This window comes from Oncorhynchus tshawytscha, linkage group LG16, assembly GCF_018296145.1.
Source record: "Oncorhynchus tshawytscha isolate Ot180627B linkage group LG16, Otsh_v2.0, whole genome shotgun sequence".
Taxonomy (NCBI): Eukaryota; Metazoa; Chordata; class Actinopteri; order Salmoniformes; family Salmonidae; genus Oncorhynchus; species Oncorhynchus tshawytscha.
In genome coordinates, this window is record NC_056444.1 from 58,829,331 (window position 1) to 58,849,898 (window position 20,568).

The 20,568-nt window shown below is 42.8% G+C and overlaps 1 protein-coding gene and 1 pseudogene across 2 annotated transcripts; both read left to right on the forward strand.

Annotated features, from left to right (window-relative positions):
• The first annotated feature begins 347 nt into the window (after positions 1-347).
• LOC112232645 (MRG/MORF4L-binding protein) lies at positions 348-4,014 on the forward strand. Of its 2 annotated transcripts, XM_024399827.2 has the most exons (6): positions 348-547; positions 1,163-1,284; positions 1,414-1,495; positions 1,585-1,659; positions 1,813-1,968; positions 2,765-2,903. In XM_024399827.2, the coding sequence occupies exons 1-5, from the start codon at positions 412-414 to the stop codon at positions 1,920-1,922; spliced, it is 525 nt and encodes a 174-aa protein (XP_024255595.1). In that variant the 5' UTR covers positions 348-411; the 3' UTR covers positions 1,923-1,968; positions 2,765-2,903. The 2 variants fall into 2 exon arrangements, with proteins under 2 accessions (XP_024255595.1, XP_024255594.1); XM_024399826.2 differs by lacking the exon at positions 1,813-1,968 and having other exon boundaries at positions 355-547; positions 2,765-4,014.
• Positions 4,015-4,404: 390 nt separating this feature from the next.
• LOC112215199 lies at positions 4,405-7,614 on the forward strand (annotated as a pseudogene).
• Positions 7,615-20,568: the final 12,954 nt, after the last annotated feature.

Below are 20,568 nucleotides of genomic sequence, written 5' to 3' on the forward strand. Positions count from 1 at the left end.
TCCATAGGCAATCATTGGGTAATAAAGTGAGTGATACAATGTATCGAGTCTAGACTGGACACAGTGCAACATTGTAACGGTAAGCAGGGGCATGCGGCTACCCCAGAGCTCCAGACATGCCCTCTGTCCAGTTTGTGTGCACGAAGAGGGCCTCACATATGGAATGCCCTGTCTAAATGTAGCCTGGTCACATATACACATTTTAGGCCTACTTTACCGAGGTTTGTGCACATGCAAAATAATACATTTAAAAAATGATATTATTATAGCAAGCCTATCAAAGTATTGTATGTATTGTATCAAACATCTCTGGGTGAAAGCGCATCCCAGTTGGATAACCATTTTACCAGTGATAGGGGCGCTGTTCTCTGTCCTGCTGGCAGTTTTCTGTTATTGAAAGAGAACAACAGCATGGGGGAAGCCGAGGTTGTTCCAGTCGACGAAAAACAGGCAGACTCGGGGATCAGTCACATCGAAGACTCGGTGGTATGGAGTCAAGAAGTCGAGGTGTGCCTGTTCCATGCAATGCTAGGTCACAAACCCGTAGGTAAGAATATAAAGTTAGCTAGCTAACCGTATGGTAGCTTGCTAACTCAACGTTAGCTAACGAGCTGTGTGTTGATCGTGTAGGCCTGAAAGCCCCAGGTTGTAGTGGAGACGTGACGCAGAAGACGAGACAAGAGCCACAATCACAACAAACCCCCAACAAATTAGCTAGCCAGCTTATCCACAGCTAGCTATTTACTCATAGCCAGACAATGACACATCTCAATGAACTCACACAATCATTTACGATTTTAGCTTGGTAGCTAGCTAAACATCTGCATGTTCTCTCAAAGTGTGTTGGTCAAATGTATTCACTGAGATAGCGTTCGGTAGCAAGCCAATTGAACTTCCGGTCTGACATACACATCTGGAAATCATAACACAAACAGCTTCTCTTCCCAAAATCAATTGCTTTGCCTTTAATTAAAACATTTTTTTTAACCTGCCGTCAGCTTATTGTACTAGCTAAAGAAGAAGTAAACTAGCTATCTCTAGTTTTACTTTTGGCCAACATATTGTTCTTTGTTATGATCCATAACTAGATTTGAATGGTCTGACTATAGAATATTGAATCAGATTGTCAACCTACCACTTGGTCCGGAATTTTTTTCTGTAGGGGTAAATCGTCACTTTCACATGATCTGCATCCGGGATAAATTCAGCCAAAATATTGGGAGGCAAGTGTCATCAAAGGTGATCTGGGACCACCTGGGAACTATGTATGACATGTCAGCCTTGGTGAGTAAAGCATCATGATCTTTGTCTGGCATTTGTAATAGATTGTAATAGATTGACAGTCAGCTTTAATTTTTGTTTTTATGTAACACTGAACACTAATGATAAAGTCACACATTCTGTCCACTGCAGCATGAGTCTGAAATATTGCCGTTTCCCAACTCAGAGAAGAGCTTCAATCTTCCAGACGAGATTATTCAACAAGTAAAAGAAGGTAAAGTCTATTTTTTAAGATACCACTATACTTACTCAAATGCTGAACTACTGGAAAGTCCATACTCTCTCTCTTTCTGCCTCAAACAGGTAAACTGGTATCCGAGGACGACGTGAAAGACGATTTCAAAGAAGAACGAGACCCCCCAGCCATGCATGAAGAAGGTTCTCTCTCATTCAGATACATTAGCTATGTTTCACCTCCTATGCCCCCCTCTTCCTCTCCTCTTTCTCTCTGACGTGAGTCCGTGCATCTCTTCTCCTTTGGCACAAAACGCGACATCCCTCACCCTGGTCGTTTGTGTCTCGTTTTTAAAGGTCTGAGTCCCAGTATGGCTGCTGGCCAGGATTTTGAGAGGTATGGACAGAAGGACTCTTTCGATCTGTTCCAAAACTCCAGCTTGACCCCAGTACAGACCAGCTCATAACCAGAGGCTTCTTTACAGTGACCACCCGCCTAGTGCACAAAAAAATGTGCGTCTGTATTTTTCTCAGTTTCTCTTTTTCTCTCCTTAAAACTTTTTTTTGGTTTTCAAGACATTTTCAAGCATGGCATGTTGATTTTTGCTATAGTTCTATATTGTTTTGTTTTGATGGAATTTGATGACATAAGACAGAAGATATAATTGCATGTTTCAAATGGGTGGTGATGGGAATTGGAGGCTATGACTTAGTGCTCTTGAACCGGCCTTTTCTCTCTTCTATCATCATTCCTTTTCTTAAGACTATTTGAATGTCACCTGTCTGTTGAACTCTACTCTGGTCCTCTATCCACCACTGTGCCCCTGGTCTATTGTACATGATATCTTTATTGATGTACCCAGCAAACAGTACCACCTGACACTAGAATAACAACTGGTTCAATTTGAGTCCACCATACCCTACCAAGTCACTGTAGTAGCTAGGGCCGGAACGATACCAGTATCGCAATAGTATCGTGGCAAGGAAACAAAACACAAAGCGGATGTAACTTTGTAAAACCGCACTAAGCTATAGCACACAATTTTACATATAGCAGGTTTTTAAAGGGCCAAAGAGTTTGTTTTTCTTCGTGTTTTCATTTTTTCCATGGAAAAAATATAGTGATACTGGTATTGTCCCGGCCCTAGTAGTATCAGTCACTTGATGCCTTCCTCACTGACCTGAGAGAAGATTTCGGAACTTGGACTGAGTGATGCAGAATATTTTAAACTGTCAATCATTTGCAAAACCTCCCCCCCTTACCTGAAAACTTCCCCTCATCTCTTTCTCTCCTTCTTGTCTCTCTCAGGCAGCAACTCCTCAGTGAAGATGACAGAGAGGGTAGGCAGCAAAGACAAGGACAGAGAAAGAGACCGAGAGAAGGGTTCCGCTGAGGGCGGCCCGGGGAAGGAGGCAGCAGACAAGAGGAAGAGGAACCGTGCCACTGAGAAGGTGCTCAACTCCAGCAGCAACCCCTCCAGCCCCGGTGGAGCCAAGCGGAGAAGGACATAGGCCAAGCCACCAGGAGGCGCCCTCGAGATATCATCCACTGCAGAGAGCAGGAGACACCAGGGAGAGGAGGAGAGACCTGGGACTGGAGAGACTCATCTGTGAAGCCTGGAGGGAGAGAATGACAGGAGAGTGACATTTTATGAGTAATAGATTATAGAGCTATTTGGACAATGCTTAATTTGTGGACAGGTATCCAGGATACCTCATGAAGAACTTTTAAGCCCACAGAAGCTGCAATTTTAGTATGTTGTGTTTTCTCAGAACAACTAGAAAGATGTAGCATTCCCTGTTGCCACACAATCTCTGAAAGCCACATTGCAAAAGCAGTGTGATGACTACAACACTGAATCGTATCGGTCATGATGATCAATATACTGTCACAGCATCTGGTATATTTGGACCATCCCGTCCCACCAGTCCTCAGCTGTGCTGTGGATCAGAGGCCAGCATGACAGTTTACTAATATTGACACAATTCAAGCTGACGCATATCAATGCTTCTGTATTGATGTCAGAATAAGTGTAATGGTACTAGTGCTTGTGTTATGTGAAGTTCTCTTGTTTGGCCTCGGAGAAATGCTGGACTACAAAATCCCATCAATACACTGTATGTGACTGGCTGGACGCTTGCATTAATTCATTGTCATTTTTTTTAGTTCTGAACTCTTACAAGTGGTTATAAACAAATGTATAGAGCTACTCATGGTAGTGTACCTCATCCACCTCTTCCAGTGACTGCCAACCAGATGGTCATTGTGCCTCCTTATATCTGTATAAACTGTAGTTGCCAGTGGTGCAAAATGTTGGTAATTTTCCTTCTTTTTTCCCACAGTCATTATTTGATGTAATTTTGTCCTTGGGGATTATTAAATCAGCATGTTTTGGTAATTGCTCCAAATGATTTTTTTGTCTGTCTCAATGACTGACTTCTCAGAATCAAATAAAACAATGTGTAGCTGTAGTCTCCATCCATGTGAGATATGTTATTTTGTTTGTCTATTTATTTGAACTGCTCCATTTTAAGGCATTAAATATGAGTTTGGACTAAGTTTGTGAATGGTTCGTTACTTCAACAGTGTACTCTCATGGAGTGTTATGATGTGTAGTATTTGTTGATTGATATCTCCCAAAAAGGATTTCCCTTAGTATGTCTTGTCTCTGAACTTCCTGGTGCTCACTCGGGAGGCATTTACTAAGCAACATGACTGTTTTTATTAAACGAGTATCTGTCAGAGTGATAGGCCACTGACTAAACACTTCTCTGTACCACACATGAATCTTTGATACCCAATCACATTGCAGCAGAATATTTAAGTAGTTTTCTTTTAGGACTCTAGTTGTAGCGCGCCATACCATTGTAATGAATTCATACTAATTCAAAAAAGATTTTACATGGCTAATAAGGAGTTACTTTACTAACAGTTTTTGAGTTTCCAATATGATATCTGGTATCACCCCCTCTCTTTCCCCTCGTGTTAGTTGTTCTCCCTGTCACATTTGTCATGTTTAATGTGTTCAATATCCATTCTTTCCTCTACTGCAGTCCATCCCATGACATTCCAGGATGAGAAAGGAGAAAGTCCCATCAACATTGTGGTGATTGGTCATGTGGACTCAGGGAAGTCCACCACCACTTGACACCTCATCTACAAGTGTGGGGGCATCGACAAGAGGACCACTGAGAAGTTTGAGAAAGAGGCTGTAGAGGTGAGGCCAGTGTGGATTAGTATCTCTGCATAATCAGTGCTTGACAGCTCTGCTAAACCACACAATGAAGAGGAAGACTGTCTTCATCTATGATTCACTGTTATTATAACAAGGGGTTATAGGGTGTAACATGTCCATGACTCAATTATAAATAATTTCTCTCTAACCTGAACAGTTTCTCATTCTAACTTATCTTTACCCTATCTCTCTGCACTAGATGGGAAAGGGCTCCTTTAAGTATGTGTGGGTGCTGGACAAGCTGAAGGCAGAGAGGGAGCAGGGCATCACCATTGACTTCTCGCTGTTGAAGTTTGAGACCACTGAGTGTACAAAACATTAGGAACACCTGCTCTTTCCATGACATACAGTATATATACAAAAGTATGTGGACACCCCTTCAAATGAGTGGATTTGGCTATTTTAGCCACACCTGTTGCTGACAGGTGTATACAATCGAGCACACAGCTATACAATCTCCTTAGACAAACTTTGTCAGTAGAATGACCTTTATGGAAGACTTTCAACGTGACACCGTCATAGGATGCCACCTTTCCAACAAATCAGTTCTTCAAATTTCTGCCCTGCTAAAGCTGCCCCGGTCAACTGTAAGTGCTGTTATTGTGAAGTGGAAACGTCTAGGAGCAACAACAGCTCAGCTGTGAAGTGTTAGGCCACACAAGTTCACAGAATGGGACTGCCGAGTGATGTAGCTCGTAAAAATAGTCTGTCCTCAGATGCAACACTTACTACCGAGTTCCAAACTGCACCTGGAAACAACGTCAGCACAAGAACTGTTTGTCAGGAGCTTCATGAAATGGGTTTCCATGGCCGAGCAGCCGCACACAAGCCTAAGATAAACCATGCACTACGCCAAGCATCGGCTGGAGTGGGTTAAAGCTTTCCGCCATTGGATTCTGGAGTAGTGGAAACATTCTCTGCAGTGATGAATCACGCTTCACCATCTGGCAGTCCGACGGACTAATCTGGGTTTGGCAGATGCCAGGAAAACGCTGCCTGTCTGAATGTATAGTGCCAACTGTAAAGTTTGGTGGAGGAGGAATAATGGTCTGGGGCTGTTTTTCAGTGTTCGGGCTAGGCCCCTTAGTTCCATTGTAGGGAAATCTTAACTCTACAGCATACAATGATATTTTAGAAAATTCTGTGCTTCCAACTTTGTGGCAACAGTTTGGGGAGGGCCCTTTCCTGTTTCAGCATGACAATTTTCCCGTGCACAAGCGAGGTCCAGATAGAAAAATGTTTTGTCGAGATCGGTGTGGAAGAACTTGACTGGTATGCACAGAGCCCTGACCTCAACCCCATCGAACACCTTTGGGATGAATTGGAACGCCAACTGCGAGCCAGGCCTAATCACCCAACATCACGAATGCTATTGTGGCTGAATGGAAGCAAGTCCCCGCAGCAATGTTCCAACATCTAGTGGAAAGCCTTCCCAGAAGAATGAAGGCTGTTATAGCAGCATAGGTTTGACAGACTCCATATTATTGCCCATGATTTTGGAATGAGATGTTCGACAAGCAGGCGTCCCAATACTTTTGGTCATGTATTATCGTCTGACCAGGTGAATCCAGGTGATAGCTATTATCCCTTATTGATGTCACGTGTTAAATCCTCATCAATCAGTGTAGATGAAGGGGAGGAGACAGGTTAAAGAAGGATTTTTAATCCTTGAGACAATTGAGACATGGAATGTTCTATGCAGAGGGTGAATGGGCAAGACAAAAGATTTAAGTGCCTTTGAACGGGGTACGGTAGTAGGTGCCAGGCGCACCAGTTTGAGTGTGTCAAGAACTGCCACGCTGCTGGGTTTTTCATGTTCAAAAGTTTCTTGTGTGTATCAAGAATGGTCCACCACCGAAAGGACATCCAACCAACCAAAGTTGGAATCATTGGAGTCAACATGGGCCAGCATCCCTGCAAGAATGTTTCCGACACCTTCTAGAGTCCATACCCTGACCAATTGAGGCTGTTCTGAGGGCAAAAGGGGTGCAACTCAATGTTAGGAAGGTGTCCCTAATGTTTTGTACACTCAGTGTATTACATTATTATCATTGACACGCCAGGACACAGAGACGTCATCAACAACATGATCACAGGAACATCCCAGGTAAGGAGGTTAAAACCCTCACCTTAATGTTACGATTCCTCACCCTCACCATTCTTCTAAACCCTGACTCTTTGATCTCACCGAGCCTAAACAATCCCCATGCCTGCTGTGTTGTACAGGCGGACTGTGCCTTGCTGATCGTGGGAGAGTTTGAGGCGGCATCTCCAAGAAAGGTCAGACGAGGGAGCATGTCCTCCTGTCCTTCAGTCTGGGGGTCAAGCAGCTCATTGTAGGGATCAACAGGATGGACTCCACAGAGCAGCTCTACAGTGAGAAGCGCTGTGATGAGATAGAAAAGGAAGTCAGTGCCTACAACATGAAGAATGGCTACAACTCTAAAGCAGTGATCTTCGTGCCAATCTCCGGTTGGCATGGGGACAACATGCTGGAGCAATCCCCCTCAAGCTATAGTTGGTAGACAGTGTGTAATTCCTCAATACTCCACAAGATGTCCTCATGTTCATGTTAAATGCATTTTCCTGTTTCTCAATCAACTGATACCCCAACTTCCAAAATTCAACTCTCATAAATCCATGTTGTTACTCTGTGTTGTCACCCTGTCCTCATTCCTTGGTTCAAAAGCTGGAAGCTGGAGAGGAAGGAGAACCATGGCAACAGGCTGAGTCTCCTGGAAACTTTAGACACCATCATGCCTCGGACACAGCCCGCAGACAAACCCCTCTGCCTGCCCCTGCAGGACGTCTACAAGATAGGAGGTAGGGTTGCTACTCTAACACTAAACAAAAGTAATAGGCTAGTCTCGCAGGGATGGGCAACGAGCGGGAAACATGCGGCTCATGGCCCCCCTTTTGTATGTCGCCGGAAATAAATATATATAAATATATACTGAGTTTACAACACCTTCCTAATATTGAGTTGCACCCCCCCTTCACTTTTTTCCCCCAAATGTTGTTATGTTACAGCCTTATTCTAAGATAGATTAAATAGTTTCCCCCCTCATCAATTTACACACGAAACCTCATAATGACAAAGCAAAAACAGGTTTTTAGACATTTGAGCAAATGTATTAAAAATACAAAACTGAGATATGACATTTAAATAAGTATTCAGACCCTTTACTCAGTACTTTGTTGAAGCACCTTTGTCAGCGATTACAGCTTCGAGTCTTCTTGGATATTACGATACAAGCTTGGAACACCTGTATTTGGGGAGTTTCTTCCATTCTTCTCTGCAGATCCTCTTAAGCTCTGTCAGGTTGGATGGGGAATGTCGCTGCACAGTTATTTTCAGGTCTCTCCAGAGATGTTATATTGGGTTCAAGTCCATCCCACTCAAGGACATTCAGAGACTTGTGCTGAAGCCACTCCTGCATTGTCTTGGCTGTGTGCTTAGGGTTGTTGTCCTGTTGGAATTCGAACAGTCATCCCAGTCTGAGTTCCTGAGCGCTCCGGAGCAGGTTTTCATCAAGAATCTCTCTGTACTTTGCTCCTTTTATCTTTGCTTCAATCCTGACTAGTCTCCCAGTCCCTGCTGCTGAAAAGCATCCCCAAAGCATGATGCTGCCACCAGATGTCACGCTTGGCATTCATGCCAAAGAGTTCAATCTTTGTTTCATCAGATCAGAGAATCTTGTTTCATGGTCAGAGTCCTTTAGGTGCCTTTTGGCAAACTCCAAGCGGGCTATCGTGTGCCTTTTACTGAGGAGTGGCTTCCGTCTGGCCACTCTACCATCAAGTCCTGATTGGTGGAGTGCTACAGAGATGGTTGTTCTTCTAGAAGGTTCTCCCATCTCCACAGAGGAACTCTGGAGCTCTGTCAGAGTGACCATGGGGTCTGAATACATTTGTAAATAAAGTATTTCTGTTTTTCATTTGTAATAAATTTGCAAAAAATCGCTTTGTCATTATGGGGTCTGAATACATTTGTAAATAAAGTATTTCTGTTTTTCATTTGTAATAAATTTGCAAAAAATCGCTTTGTCATTATGGGGTATTGTGTGTAGATTATTGAGGGAAAACATATATTTAACCAATTGTAGAATAAGGCTGTAAAATAACCAAATGTGTAAAAAGTCAAGGGTTCTGAATACTTTCCGAATGCACTGTATCTGTGAGGGCATCCGCAGAGGGCACATGTGTGGGGACAGCAAGTCTGACCCGCCCCAAGTGGCCGCTTGGTTCACAGCTCAGGTCAAGGTCAAAGGCCATCCCTCTGGCCATCTAAGACAAATACAGTACTAAAGCCTGATATAAATATTTAATTGACCTATTTACATGAATTCATTTGTTCTCTCTGTCCCTTCCTCTCTCAGGTGATTATATTGAGCCACCCAGGACAAATTAGTGCAGGCTTTTCCCCAGTCATTGACTGCCACACGATCGCCTGTAAGTTCCCTGAGCTCAAAGAGAACATAAACCACTGCTCTGTGAAAAAGGTGGAAGACAACCCCAAGGCCCCGATGGCTAGGGATGCTGCCATTGTATAGATGGTTCCTGGGAGACCATGTGTGTACCACCCTGCATACCACTGCTTGCTTGCTTCTGAAGCTAAGCAGGGTTGTTCCTGGTCAGTCCCTGGATGGGAGACCAGATGATGCTGCTGGTAGTGGTGTTGGAGGGCCAGTAGGAGGCACTCTTTCCTCTGGTCTAAAAAATATCCCAAAGCCCCAGGGCAGTGATTGGGGACACTGCCCTGTGTAGGGTGCTGTCTTTCGGATGGGACGTTAAAAGGGTGTCCTGACTCTCTGAGGTCATTAAAGATCCCATGGCACTTATCGTAAGAGTAGGGGTGTTAACCCTGGTGTCCTGGCTAAATTCCCAATCTGGCCCTCAAACCATCACGGTCACCTAATAATCCCCAGTTTACAATTGGCTCATTCATCCCCCTCCTCTCCCCTGTAACTATTCCCCAGGTCATTGCTGTAAATGAGAACGTGTTCTCACTCAACTTACCTGGTAAAATAACCAATAAATAAATGTGTGTGGAGAGCTTCTCCAAATACCCACCCCTGGGTTAGTATACTTACACATGTTAACCGTAACTGTTCAACTAACGTCCACTGTCCTCAGCCATCTACAGCACAGCAGCCATATACCCACAGCAGGAGAATGGGTTCTATTTCTCATCCAGACTTGCCTGGCTAGCTGCCCTCTAATTCATTCATGTCCCTCAGCAGCCCATGTGTGGTCAATTCATTGGTTATAATCACATCTCAGGGACTGACGTACTGGTAAGAATCCACCTTTTGTTTGGGGAGCTGGCATGCTGTCTTCCACATCTTGTTCTCATTCCAAAAGGGAGGCTGTTTTGGTTGCACACAAACAGACAAGTCACCAAGGTGAAGCCCCCTTGGACATCTGGTTAATCTCAAACACTCTCTCTCTCGCTGATGATTGTGAGGTTGGAACATGGATTCATTAAGCAGCCATGATACAGTCCAGGGAGCAGTTTGGTGGATTTCTCTGGACTTGATTGGGAATATTTGCTGCGGTTCTGTCTGCAAACAATGGAGGAAATAATTGCATGTGTTTTTGAAGTGTGAAATCACAGTCCTCTGTGAAACCACTGTGCTTTGGCCTCCCATGTGTGTTAGACCTAGAATGGTGGAGTGAGGGAGTATTGTTTTGTTCAAAAGGAAAAGGATGCCATCAGCTGAGTGTGTACATTTAGAAAGCTCACAATACATCTTATACTCTTCCCTTGTAGGTGTCACCTTCCCAGCTATACAGTTTATGACCCCAATGATTTCCCCTCCTTTCCCCTATGGAATGTCCATGCTCCTCTCTTGTTTAGCCAGATGTCAGAATCACACCCCGTCCATCTTCTTCCTGAGCCTGACCCTCCTCTCTGATCCAAAGCAATTTCCTCTTATCTGAGTAGGTCAACCGTTCTAAATTAGCATACACACAGTTTCATGGTCTAAACTCCATTAATACTCACAGTAAACATTCGCTGAACAGGATACTAACAAACTACAGTATAACTTGAAACATGTTACATTTGAACAGAATCCATCAGTTTGTGAGTGGTAATTGGGTACAAGCAGCCTTTTGCATGGCTGGGTTTTAACAGGCCTGCTTAGTATCAGAGAGATCATGCAAGACGAGCAGAATACTGAACAATATTAAATACTAAGGATGAGGAGCCAATCGAATCATTGTGAAAGTGATCATTATTGAGATGTTAAACAACAATATTGAGTCATTTATGTTTCACTGTGGGTGCGTGTTACCCTTTCTATGAGCTTATAATATAAACTACAACTTGAAAGGTACTGTTTACTAGACTTTTAATCATGTCGGCACATGTAACAGCAGTTTACAGCACTTTTTGTTCTTTTTTCTTCCTCTCCCCAATTCACTTACACTATATTTCTTTATTTCCCATGGGCTTCACCCGAGTGCCCCCTAGTGCCTGGAATACAACTGTACTAAGCCCCTTTCAACACCCCCCTTCACTGGCCTAAAAACAAACACAGAGGATGTAAGTACAGGTCATGAGAACACCTGAGAAACCTGGGCTAACAGCCATACAACTATATAGACATGCCCGGTCTACCTTTATGGGCAAAGACGCAACCCCCACTAAACATTATCACACTGTAATTAGTAAAGGTAAACAAGAAAACATATACACATCTGAACATCTCTAGTTGGTATCCTGATAAGAGCTTGGCAGCCCTAAAGTGTTAAAGGTTAGAATGTCTCTGGGCCTCCTCTGCCGGGCTGAACGGCGGGGCAAGGTCATGGGTGACCCCAATGAATCAGTGTCCACTTCGTCATGAGATGATTGAGTCTCTGAGCCCTCAGCTGTTTCCATATTTACCCCCGTCCTCTCCGGGCTCTCTCTGAGGACTGGCTGGCACTCCTTCACAGTGAAGTTTCTATCAGTTCCTCACTATTATCTGATACTAGCTGTGCTACTCTGTCGGCTCTCTTCATCCCTACGTGGCCTATTGATGAATACTGGATAAGAATTTTCTTCTGAGCTCTTAGACTCAGCGCTCTCTGCATTTTTCTTCTTTTGCTGGGGTGGTTCCCTTCTCCACAGACCTCTACTGGGTGTTTCAACGGGTTCCTTAAATGGCAGAGAATTACATGACATTTACATTTTGCGATGCAGAACCCTGGCCCTGCCTGTTCTCCTCTCAGGTTTTACCTCAAAGACAGGGCTGTCATCACCTTTCCTGGTTACCACCACGTGCATTTGGTCTTCCCAGTGTGATCTTATCTTTCCCACCCCCCCACGTTCTGACATGTTCCTCACCAGTACACGGTCCCCTGAGACCAGAACCAAACTAATGTTCTTCCGATTGTAGTAGGCTTTTCCCTTTGCTGTTGATTTCTCCATGTTTCTACTGCCGATGTCATAGGCTTCCACCATCTGTTGCTACTTCTTAGCATAATCCTGTTATGATTTCTCCTGTTCCTTTATCTGTAACCCAAAGACAAGGTCAACAGGTAGCAGTGGAGCCCTTCCAAATAGCAGGAAATACAGTGAGAACCCAGTAGCATCACTGGTGGTACAATTATATGCATGAATGATCTTGTTCAGATAATCACACCAGTTGGCCTAATTCTCTTCATCTAGTGTGCGCAACATTAACAATAGTGTACGGTTAAATCTCTCCACCGGATTCCTCTGTGGATGATATGGAGAGGTTCTGGAATTGGCTATTCTGTACAGTTCTGCAAGGCTCTGAAGAACTGATTTTCAAACTCTCTTCCCTGATCATGATGGAATTTTGACACAAAGCCAAATTTTGGGAAAAAATAATCGAAAAGCTTTTATGCTGCAGTTTTCCCTGACCCTTTTCTGGTGGGGTAGGCTTGTGCAAATTTTGTAACGTTATCTAAAATGTACTCGTAGCCCCCTCTGCTTTTCTCCAAATGCACATAGTCAATTGAAATCATCTGGAAAGGAGCTGTAGCCCGAACATGTTGCATTGGGTCCCTAGTTATTATACCTTGTTTCTTTTGTTAGTGATAAAGTGTTCAATATCATGTTGCATTCGCGGCCAATAAAAGCATTCTTGTGCTAAGTTCAACACTCTTTCTGTTCCTAGATGGGCCATTTCAGTGTGTAAGTACTTGTAAATCAGTGTTATATACTGACTTGGTACCACAACTTGTGTCCTTTTTTCTGTTTTCCTTTGTAATAATCCCTCTGGTGAGACATGAAGCCTGTTCCACACTTGCAGTAACTGTTTGACTTTGTATGACTCTTGTTGACATTGTGTTCGTTTTGTCTCAGTCCTTTGACTTTTCAGTTCCAAGAATCTCCATACAGCCGCATCCTTTGACTGAGCCTGCATGAGATCGTGTGGAAACAGTCGGTCTGTAACTGTTCCCCTCACCATGACAGCTCATCCTGCTCTGATGGCCTTAGTGTGACCGTGGAGATCCACGTTACACAGTCATTCTGTTGTGTCTGAACAGTATTGAGTGTTGCTTTAACCGTCTCAAGTGAGTGTTTCTCTGTGCATTCTTCCATGTAATGTTCAGCATGCAATGGAGGACGTGACAGAAAGTCTGTGTCAGTGTTTATCTTTCCAGGACGATACTTCAGTTAAATAAACCAAGCTGTGGAAGATCCCAGTGACTGGTGACATTTTTATCTCCAGCCAGACCTTTCCATAATACAACCAATACACGCTGTAGTAACACACTAAATGTCAGCCAGTGGCAATGGAAGTTCTTGAGAAAAAGGCCGCATGTGTCCACATCTGTAAGGTCACTTATGAACTGTACCAATCAATGACTGTATACACTGGCTGATACAGAGAGAATCATCCATGCTTTTATTACAACATTGGTCAACTGCAAACCATACAGAATGCTGCAGCATGGGTACTGACCAAGGCCAGACGGAGAGCACACATTACATCGGTTTTAAGGTCTCTGCACTGGCTGCCGGTGAGTTGTAGAATTACTTTAAAGATTATTCTACTGGGTTTTATCAATCCACGACTGTGCACCCCAATACATGTCAGACATGCTTTTAAGTCATGTACCCAGTAGGTCCCTCAGGTCCTCTGGCCTTTTAACTATTCCAAAGCCTAGGACCAAGAGGCATGGAGAGGTAGCCTTTACTTACTGTGCCCCCAGCCTCTGGAATAGCCTGCTAGAGAACCTGAGGGGGGCATAAACTGTGGACATTTTTAAAAGAGGTATTAAAACATACCTTGTTAGCTTTGCTTTTCCTTAGGGTGCTTTTTAGGCCTTCAGTTTGTGTTGTTATTCTTTAGTTTTTTATCCTCCTCTGTTTGTTGTACAGTAAATATTTCATTGTTTTTATTCATTTTTTTCTCACCTGTGAAGCACATTGTGTAAAGTTTGATTTGAGTGTAAATATTATGAACACCTGCTCTTTCCATGACAGAGACTGACAAGGTGAATGCAGGTGAAAACTGTGATCCCTTATAGAGTATATGCCACCTGTTAAATCCACTTCAATCCCTGTAGATGAAGGGGAGGAGACAGGTTAAGGAAGGATTTTTTACAGCCAGCCTTGAAACAGTTGAGACATGGAGTGTGTATGTTTGCCATTCAGAGGGTGAATGGGCTAGACAAAAGATTGAAGTGCTTTTGAACGAGTCTGATGAGCCTGATGCGAATGATATACTGCTTTCTCTGGAACAAGCCCAGATCCCCATGATTTGCGTGAAGAGGAGTTGGAGAAAAAGGGGCCAAAGGTCGCGCTGCCTTCTGAGAATTCGTAGACGATCAAATAAACCTCCACTTCCTTCCATTCTGCAAGGAAACGTGCAATCTTTGGAGAATAAAATCAATGACCTATGCGGAAGATTAAACTACTAATGGGACATTCACAACTGTAATATCTTATATGAATGACGACACTATCAACAAACAGCTGGCTGGTTATACGCTGTACCGGCAGGATAGAACAGCGGCGTCTGGTAAGACAAGGGGCGGCGGACTATATATTTTTGTAAATAACAGCTGGTGCACGATATCTAAGGAAGTCTCGAGCTATTGCTCAGCTGAGGTAGAGAATCTCATGATAAGCTGTAGACCACACTATCTACCTAGAGAGTTTTCATCTGTATTTTTCGTAGCTGTTTTACATACCACCACAGACTGAGGCTGGCACTAAGACAGCATTGAATGAGCTTTATTCCGCCATAAAAAGATAAACAAGAAAACGTTCACCCAGAGGCGGTGCTCCTGGTAGCCGGGGACTTTAATGCAGGGAAACTTAAATCCGTTTTACCAAATTTCTATCAGCATGTTAAATGAGGGGAAAAAGGGGGGTTGGGGGGACGCTGGACTCCACACTCAGAGACACATACACACTCTCCAGCGCCCTCCATTTGGCAAATCTGGCAAAACATTTGGCTGAAGCTGCCACTTTCAAGAAGCGGGACTCGGGACCCGGAAGCTTATAAGAAATCTTGCTATGGCCTCCGACGAACCATCAAACAGGCAAAGTGTCAATAGAGGACTAAGATCGAATCTTACACCACCAGCTCTAATGCTCGTCGGATGTGGCAGGGCCTGCAAACCATTACAGACTACAAAGGGAAGCACAACCGAGCTACCCAGTGACACAAGCATACCAGACGAGCTAAACTACTTCTATGCTCGCTTCGAGGCAAATAACACTGAAACATGCATAAGAGCACCAGCTGTTCCGGAAGACTGTGCGATCATGCTCTCCTCAGCCGATGTGAGTAAGACCTTTAAACAGGTCAACATTCACAAGGCCGTGGGGCCAGACAGATTACCAGGAAGTGTACTGTGAGCATGCGCTGACCAACTGGCAAGTGTCTTCACTGACATTTTCAACCTCTCCCTGTCCGTGTCTGTAATACCAACATGTCTTAAGCAGACCACCATAGTGCCTGTGCCCAAGAATACTACGGTAACTTGCCTAAATTACTCTGTAGCCATGAAGTGCTTTGAAAGGCTGGTCATGGCTCACATCAACACCATTATCCACAAACCCTAGACCCACTCTAATTTGCATACCACCCCCACAGATCCACATATGATGCAATCTTTTTTGCACTCCACACTGCCCTTTTCCACCTGGACAAAAGGAACACCTATGTGAGAATGCTATTAATTGACTACAGCTCAGCGTTCAACACCATAGTGCCCTTGACGCTAATCAATATGCTAAGGATCCTGGGATGAAACACCTCACTCTGCAACTGGATCCTGGACTTCCTGCCGGACCGCCTCCAGGTGGTAAGGGTAGGTAACAACACATCCTCCATGCTGATCCTCAACACAGGGGCCCCTCAGGGGTGCGTGCTCAGTCCCCTCCTGTACTCCCTGTTCACTCATGACTGCACGGCCAGGCACGATTCCAACACCATCATTAAGTTTGCCGATGACACAACAGTGGTAGGCTTGATCACCGACAACGATGAGACAACCTATAGGGAGCAGGTCAGAGACCTGGCTGTGTGGTGCAAGGACAACAACCTCTCCCTCAACGCAATCAAGACAAAGGAGATGATTGTGGACTACAGGAAAAAGAGGACCTAGCATGCTCCCACTCTCATCGACGGGGCTGCAGTGGAAAAGGTTGAGAGCTTCAAGCTCCTTGGTGTCCACATCACCAACAAACTAACATGTTCCAAGCACACCAAGACAGTCTTGAAGAGGGCACGACAAAGCCTCTGGAGACTGAAAAGATTTGGCATGGGTCCTCAAATCCTCAAAAGGTTCTACAGTTGCACCATCGAGAGCATCCTGACTGGTTGCATCACTGCCTGGTATGGTAACTGCTCGGCCTCCGACCGCAAGGCACTACAGAGGGTAGAGCGAACAACCCAGTACATCACTGGGGCCAAGCTTCCTGCCATCCAGGACCTCTATACCAGGTGGTGTCCGAGGAAGGCCCTAAAAGTGGTCAAAGACTCCAGCCACCTTAGTCATAGACTGTTCTCTCTGCTACCACACGGCAAGAGGTACCGGAGCGCCAAGTCTAGGTCCAAGAGGCTTCTAAACAGCTTCTATCCACAAGCCAAAAGACTCCTGAACATCTAATCAAATGGCTACCTAGACTATTTGCATTGACCCCCCTCTTTTACATTGCTGCTACTCTCTGTTGTTACCATCTGTGCATAGTCACTTCAATAACTCTACCTACATGTACATATTACCTCAACTAACCGGTGCCCCCGCACATTGACTCTGTACCGGTACCCCGCTGTATATAGTCTCGCTATTGTTATTTTACTGCTGCTCTTTAATTAGTTGTTACTTTTATTTCTTATTCTTATAAGAAATACTTCTGCTTCTCAATATAAGGAAGGTGTTCTTAATGTTTAGTACATTCAGTGTATATCAATGTTCAAATCAATTGTTATTGGTCACACACACGTTTAGCAGATTTTATTGCGGGTGTAGCGAAATGTTTGGGGTCAATTTCATTTAAATTCCAGTCAATTTAGAAAGTGGTACACTGAAATACCAATTCTCTTCAATGCTGTTCAATTAGGTACATTTGGAATTGGAATTTGGTTTACTTTCTGAATTGACTGGAATTGAAATGGTATTGACCCAAACCCTGGTATATATTACAAACCAATAAACTGGCCAAATTCGTGCAAATGTCTGTGCTTCTTTCCCCAATGTTATTCCAGATACTAACAAGCAAACATAGGCCCTACAGGTCTAAAACCAGAGGTGGGATAAACATTTGTCAGAATAAGGTCTACTTACGGTATGTTGGTGGTGTCAGTATAGTGCAATGTGTTTAACTGGCCAGTAGAGGGAAGGCCTCACCAAGTTATCACCATTATGTTTCCACATTTTGTATACTTGAAGGTAGAGCCAAGTGATCATTTGTTTACAGTTTTTTCCAATTGCTAACACACTAAAATGACATGCACAGCACAATTATTTAAACTGACACACAGAGAGCAAAACCTCTGCTCAAGTCACCAAAAGTCTAAACACATTTTCTTCTTTACACACATTTTGCAATTCAAAATGGCACTTTTTAAAAACACTGCACACAGTTCTCTGCATAAGACACAACAATCAAATAAAACCTAGACAGTCAGGGAGAATAAAACAACTAAAAATAAATAATGGCAATCAGGGCCCATTGATTTGGTTATAATGAGCCGAGGAACACAGCATTAGCCATTGAAAAAATGCATACAATAGCATAAAGTTTGCTTTAAACCTGCAAAATTGATCTCTCAACTCCATGCCAAACTGTGTAGAATTAATGAAAATTTGCTTCAAATCTGCAATATTTGTTAGCAGCTTAATGACTTTTTCTTTTAATTGCAGAAAATGTGCTTTACAACAGCAAAATGTCCTCTCCGCTAGCAAGATAGCCTATTAGCTAGAAAGGTATGTAGAGAAGTCAAAATAATTAAACTGTCTACCAAATCTATTAATTTCATTGATTCCAAATTAATGACTTCTATTGCCATTATCATTCAACTGATGATCATTCACCTTCTTTTTTGCTAACATATGATGGGGGTCCCTGGATTGCCGGTTTACCTGGGTGGGGGTCCCTGGATTGCCGGTTTACCTGGGTGGGGGTCCCTGGATTAAGTGACATTTGTTGTTGATTTACTTGTGAAACATAAGTCTCGACACACCATTGAATTAGATATTGTACAAACCCACTAACAGAATGAATAAAACACAACAGTGCTGATGACCTCATTGTTTATTTCTGGGCACAGTTTATTGCATAGGCCTAATTAATCCAATACTAAATCAGTTTTATAAATGTATTTTCTTTAGTTGAAAGTTTTCTTCTGCACATGAGGTCTGGGTCATTCCATTTTATTTCAGTAAGCCATGACACCCACCATCTCAGATTGTTCTGAAATCGTTTAGAAACAGATAAGCTAAGCATTTCTACAACATTATTTTGTTGAAAGGCAACTGGAACTCTGAAATTGCGCACATTTATTTCACCCAAATTGGCCATTTCAACCAGTTCTCTATGTTTGACAAGTAGCATGAAGTTGCGGCTTGAAGTATTGTTGTTCATACTATTTAATGTATTCACAGTGAATTTGGTTACATTTTTTTGCCCCTGTTCAGAGAAATTAGCCATTGAAGTCGCTTGCATTTTCCCCAGTAAATGAGGGTGAAGTACCATGTTCTGTCCACTAGATGCCTGCTTCTGACACACATTTATCAATTTTGCTGCTCTGTTGGGTTAATAAAATGGATCACAACACATAGTATGAATAAACATTACTCCAAGCCGCAGCTTCATACTACTTGTCAAACATAGATAACTGATACTGTACACTGGCCATTGGGGCGGGCTTGGTGTGGGACTTGGGGAGTCCGTGGGTGGTTTTTGTCTATTATTTTCTACAAAATAATGTTGCAGGAATGCTTATCTCATCTGTTTCTAACTACAGAAACAATTTCAGAACAATCTGAGACCGTGGGTGTCAAACCTTTTTCTTGTGCTTTTTTAAGTGGAATGAATCGACCACGAAAACAGATGATTTCAATAGAATATTGTAGGCTACAGTCATTGCATTTGCAGTTTATGCTTCACAAGCAAAAAAGAGTGGCATTATTGATCTACACTGTTTGACTTGATTATGCATACATCAAAGCAGATTTGCCGATAATTGCCGATAGTATATCAAACGAAAAACAGTTGTATTTAACTGGTGGTTACCCACATTTTTAACCCTATGTAGACAAACTGTGTAAGGTAAGTGTTTATGAATTTCCTCAGACCTCATACTTCATTCACTCGACCACCATAAGATGATCTATTTTAGTTATTGAACAACATTAAGTGAAGTGGATCAACACCCAGGTACAGAATGATGGTAACAGAATATCATAATGGATCCTTGATCTGTACTATATGGAAATGCATTCTTATGAATGTCATTCTCTTCATGGTGATGAAGTGCAGTATAGTACAGTAGAGTACAGTAAAGAATAGTATAGTTCAGTATAGTACAGTACAGTCCAGTAGAGTAGAGTATATCACATTCTACTGTACTCTACTAATGTGTGCTCTACTGTACTGTACTGCACTGTACTGTACTGAACTCTACTGTATTAAACTATTTTCTACTTCTTTTTACTTTACTGTATTGAACTCTACTGCGCTCTACTGTACTGTACACAACTGTGCTGTACTGTATGTATTGTCCTTACTGTTCACTATTGAAACTATGATATCCCATTGCTGCCAATTAAATTGCTGTCTTTCTGTTACAGATTTTTCGGTCACTGTCATCGATTTGGTAACAAAGTGACATCTTAATAGCTTCATAATTTATCAACTAAATTGTTATCAGTAAAAACAAATTGGTAAGTCTACTTGTTATGTGAACTTTCATAATGTTCCTTTCCCATGAGGGAGAGAAATGATAAAATAACTTGAAGCTAGAATCCTTAATTGAAACAATAACAAAGTGTCCACCCCAACTCTGTTTTGGTATAAAGCTGAGGGATGGCCCTAGAGAAATGTAACCACTCTTAAGTTTATAGACAGAGCTATGGATGCAAGGACTGACTGTCCATGATATCAACATTATACTTTTAATCATATTTTAAGGCTATACAATGTATATTTACATTTACATTGTTTACAAACATTGGAGTAAAACAAACTTATATTTTGGGTTCTCATGGAGTATGACAGTTGAAGCATTTGGAAGTTAAATTCTTCAAGAATCGATGGGTATATATATTTAATTTATCAGTCCAAAAATGAATGTTGCAACCACAGATTCTAGCTTTGAAGCTATATGGGTTTTTGGGGACAGAATGACAAGACACTAGGCACTTATTAGGGCTAGGCCCGTTTTTCTCTATTTTC

Excerpts from the sequence above, each read along its gene's own strand:
- LOC112232645 (XM_024399826.2), top strand. The coding sequence starts at position 412 with ATGGGGGAAGCCGAGGTTGTTCCAGTCGACGAAAAACAGGCAGACTCG. Across the intron at positions 548-1,162 it reads GCTAGGTCACAAACCCGTAG|GGGTAAATCGTCACTTTCAC; the intron begins GTAAGAATATAA and ends TTTTTTCTGTAG. Across the intron at positions 1,660-2,764 it reads CCCAGCCATGCATGAAGAAG|GCAGCAACTCCTCAGTGAAG; the intron begins GTTCTCTCTCAT and ends TGTCTCTCTCAG.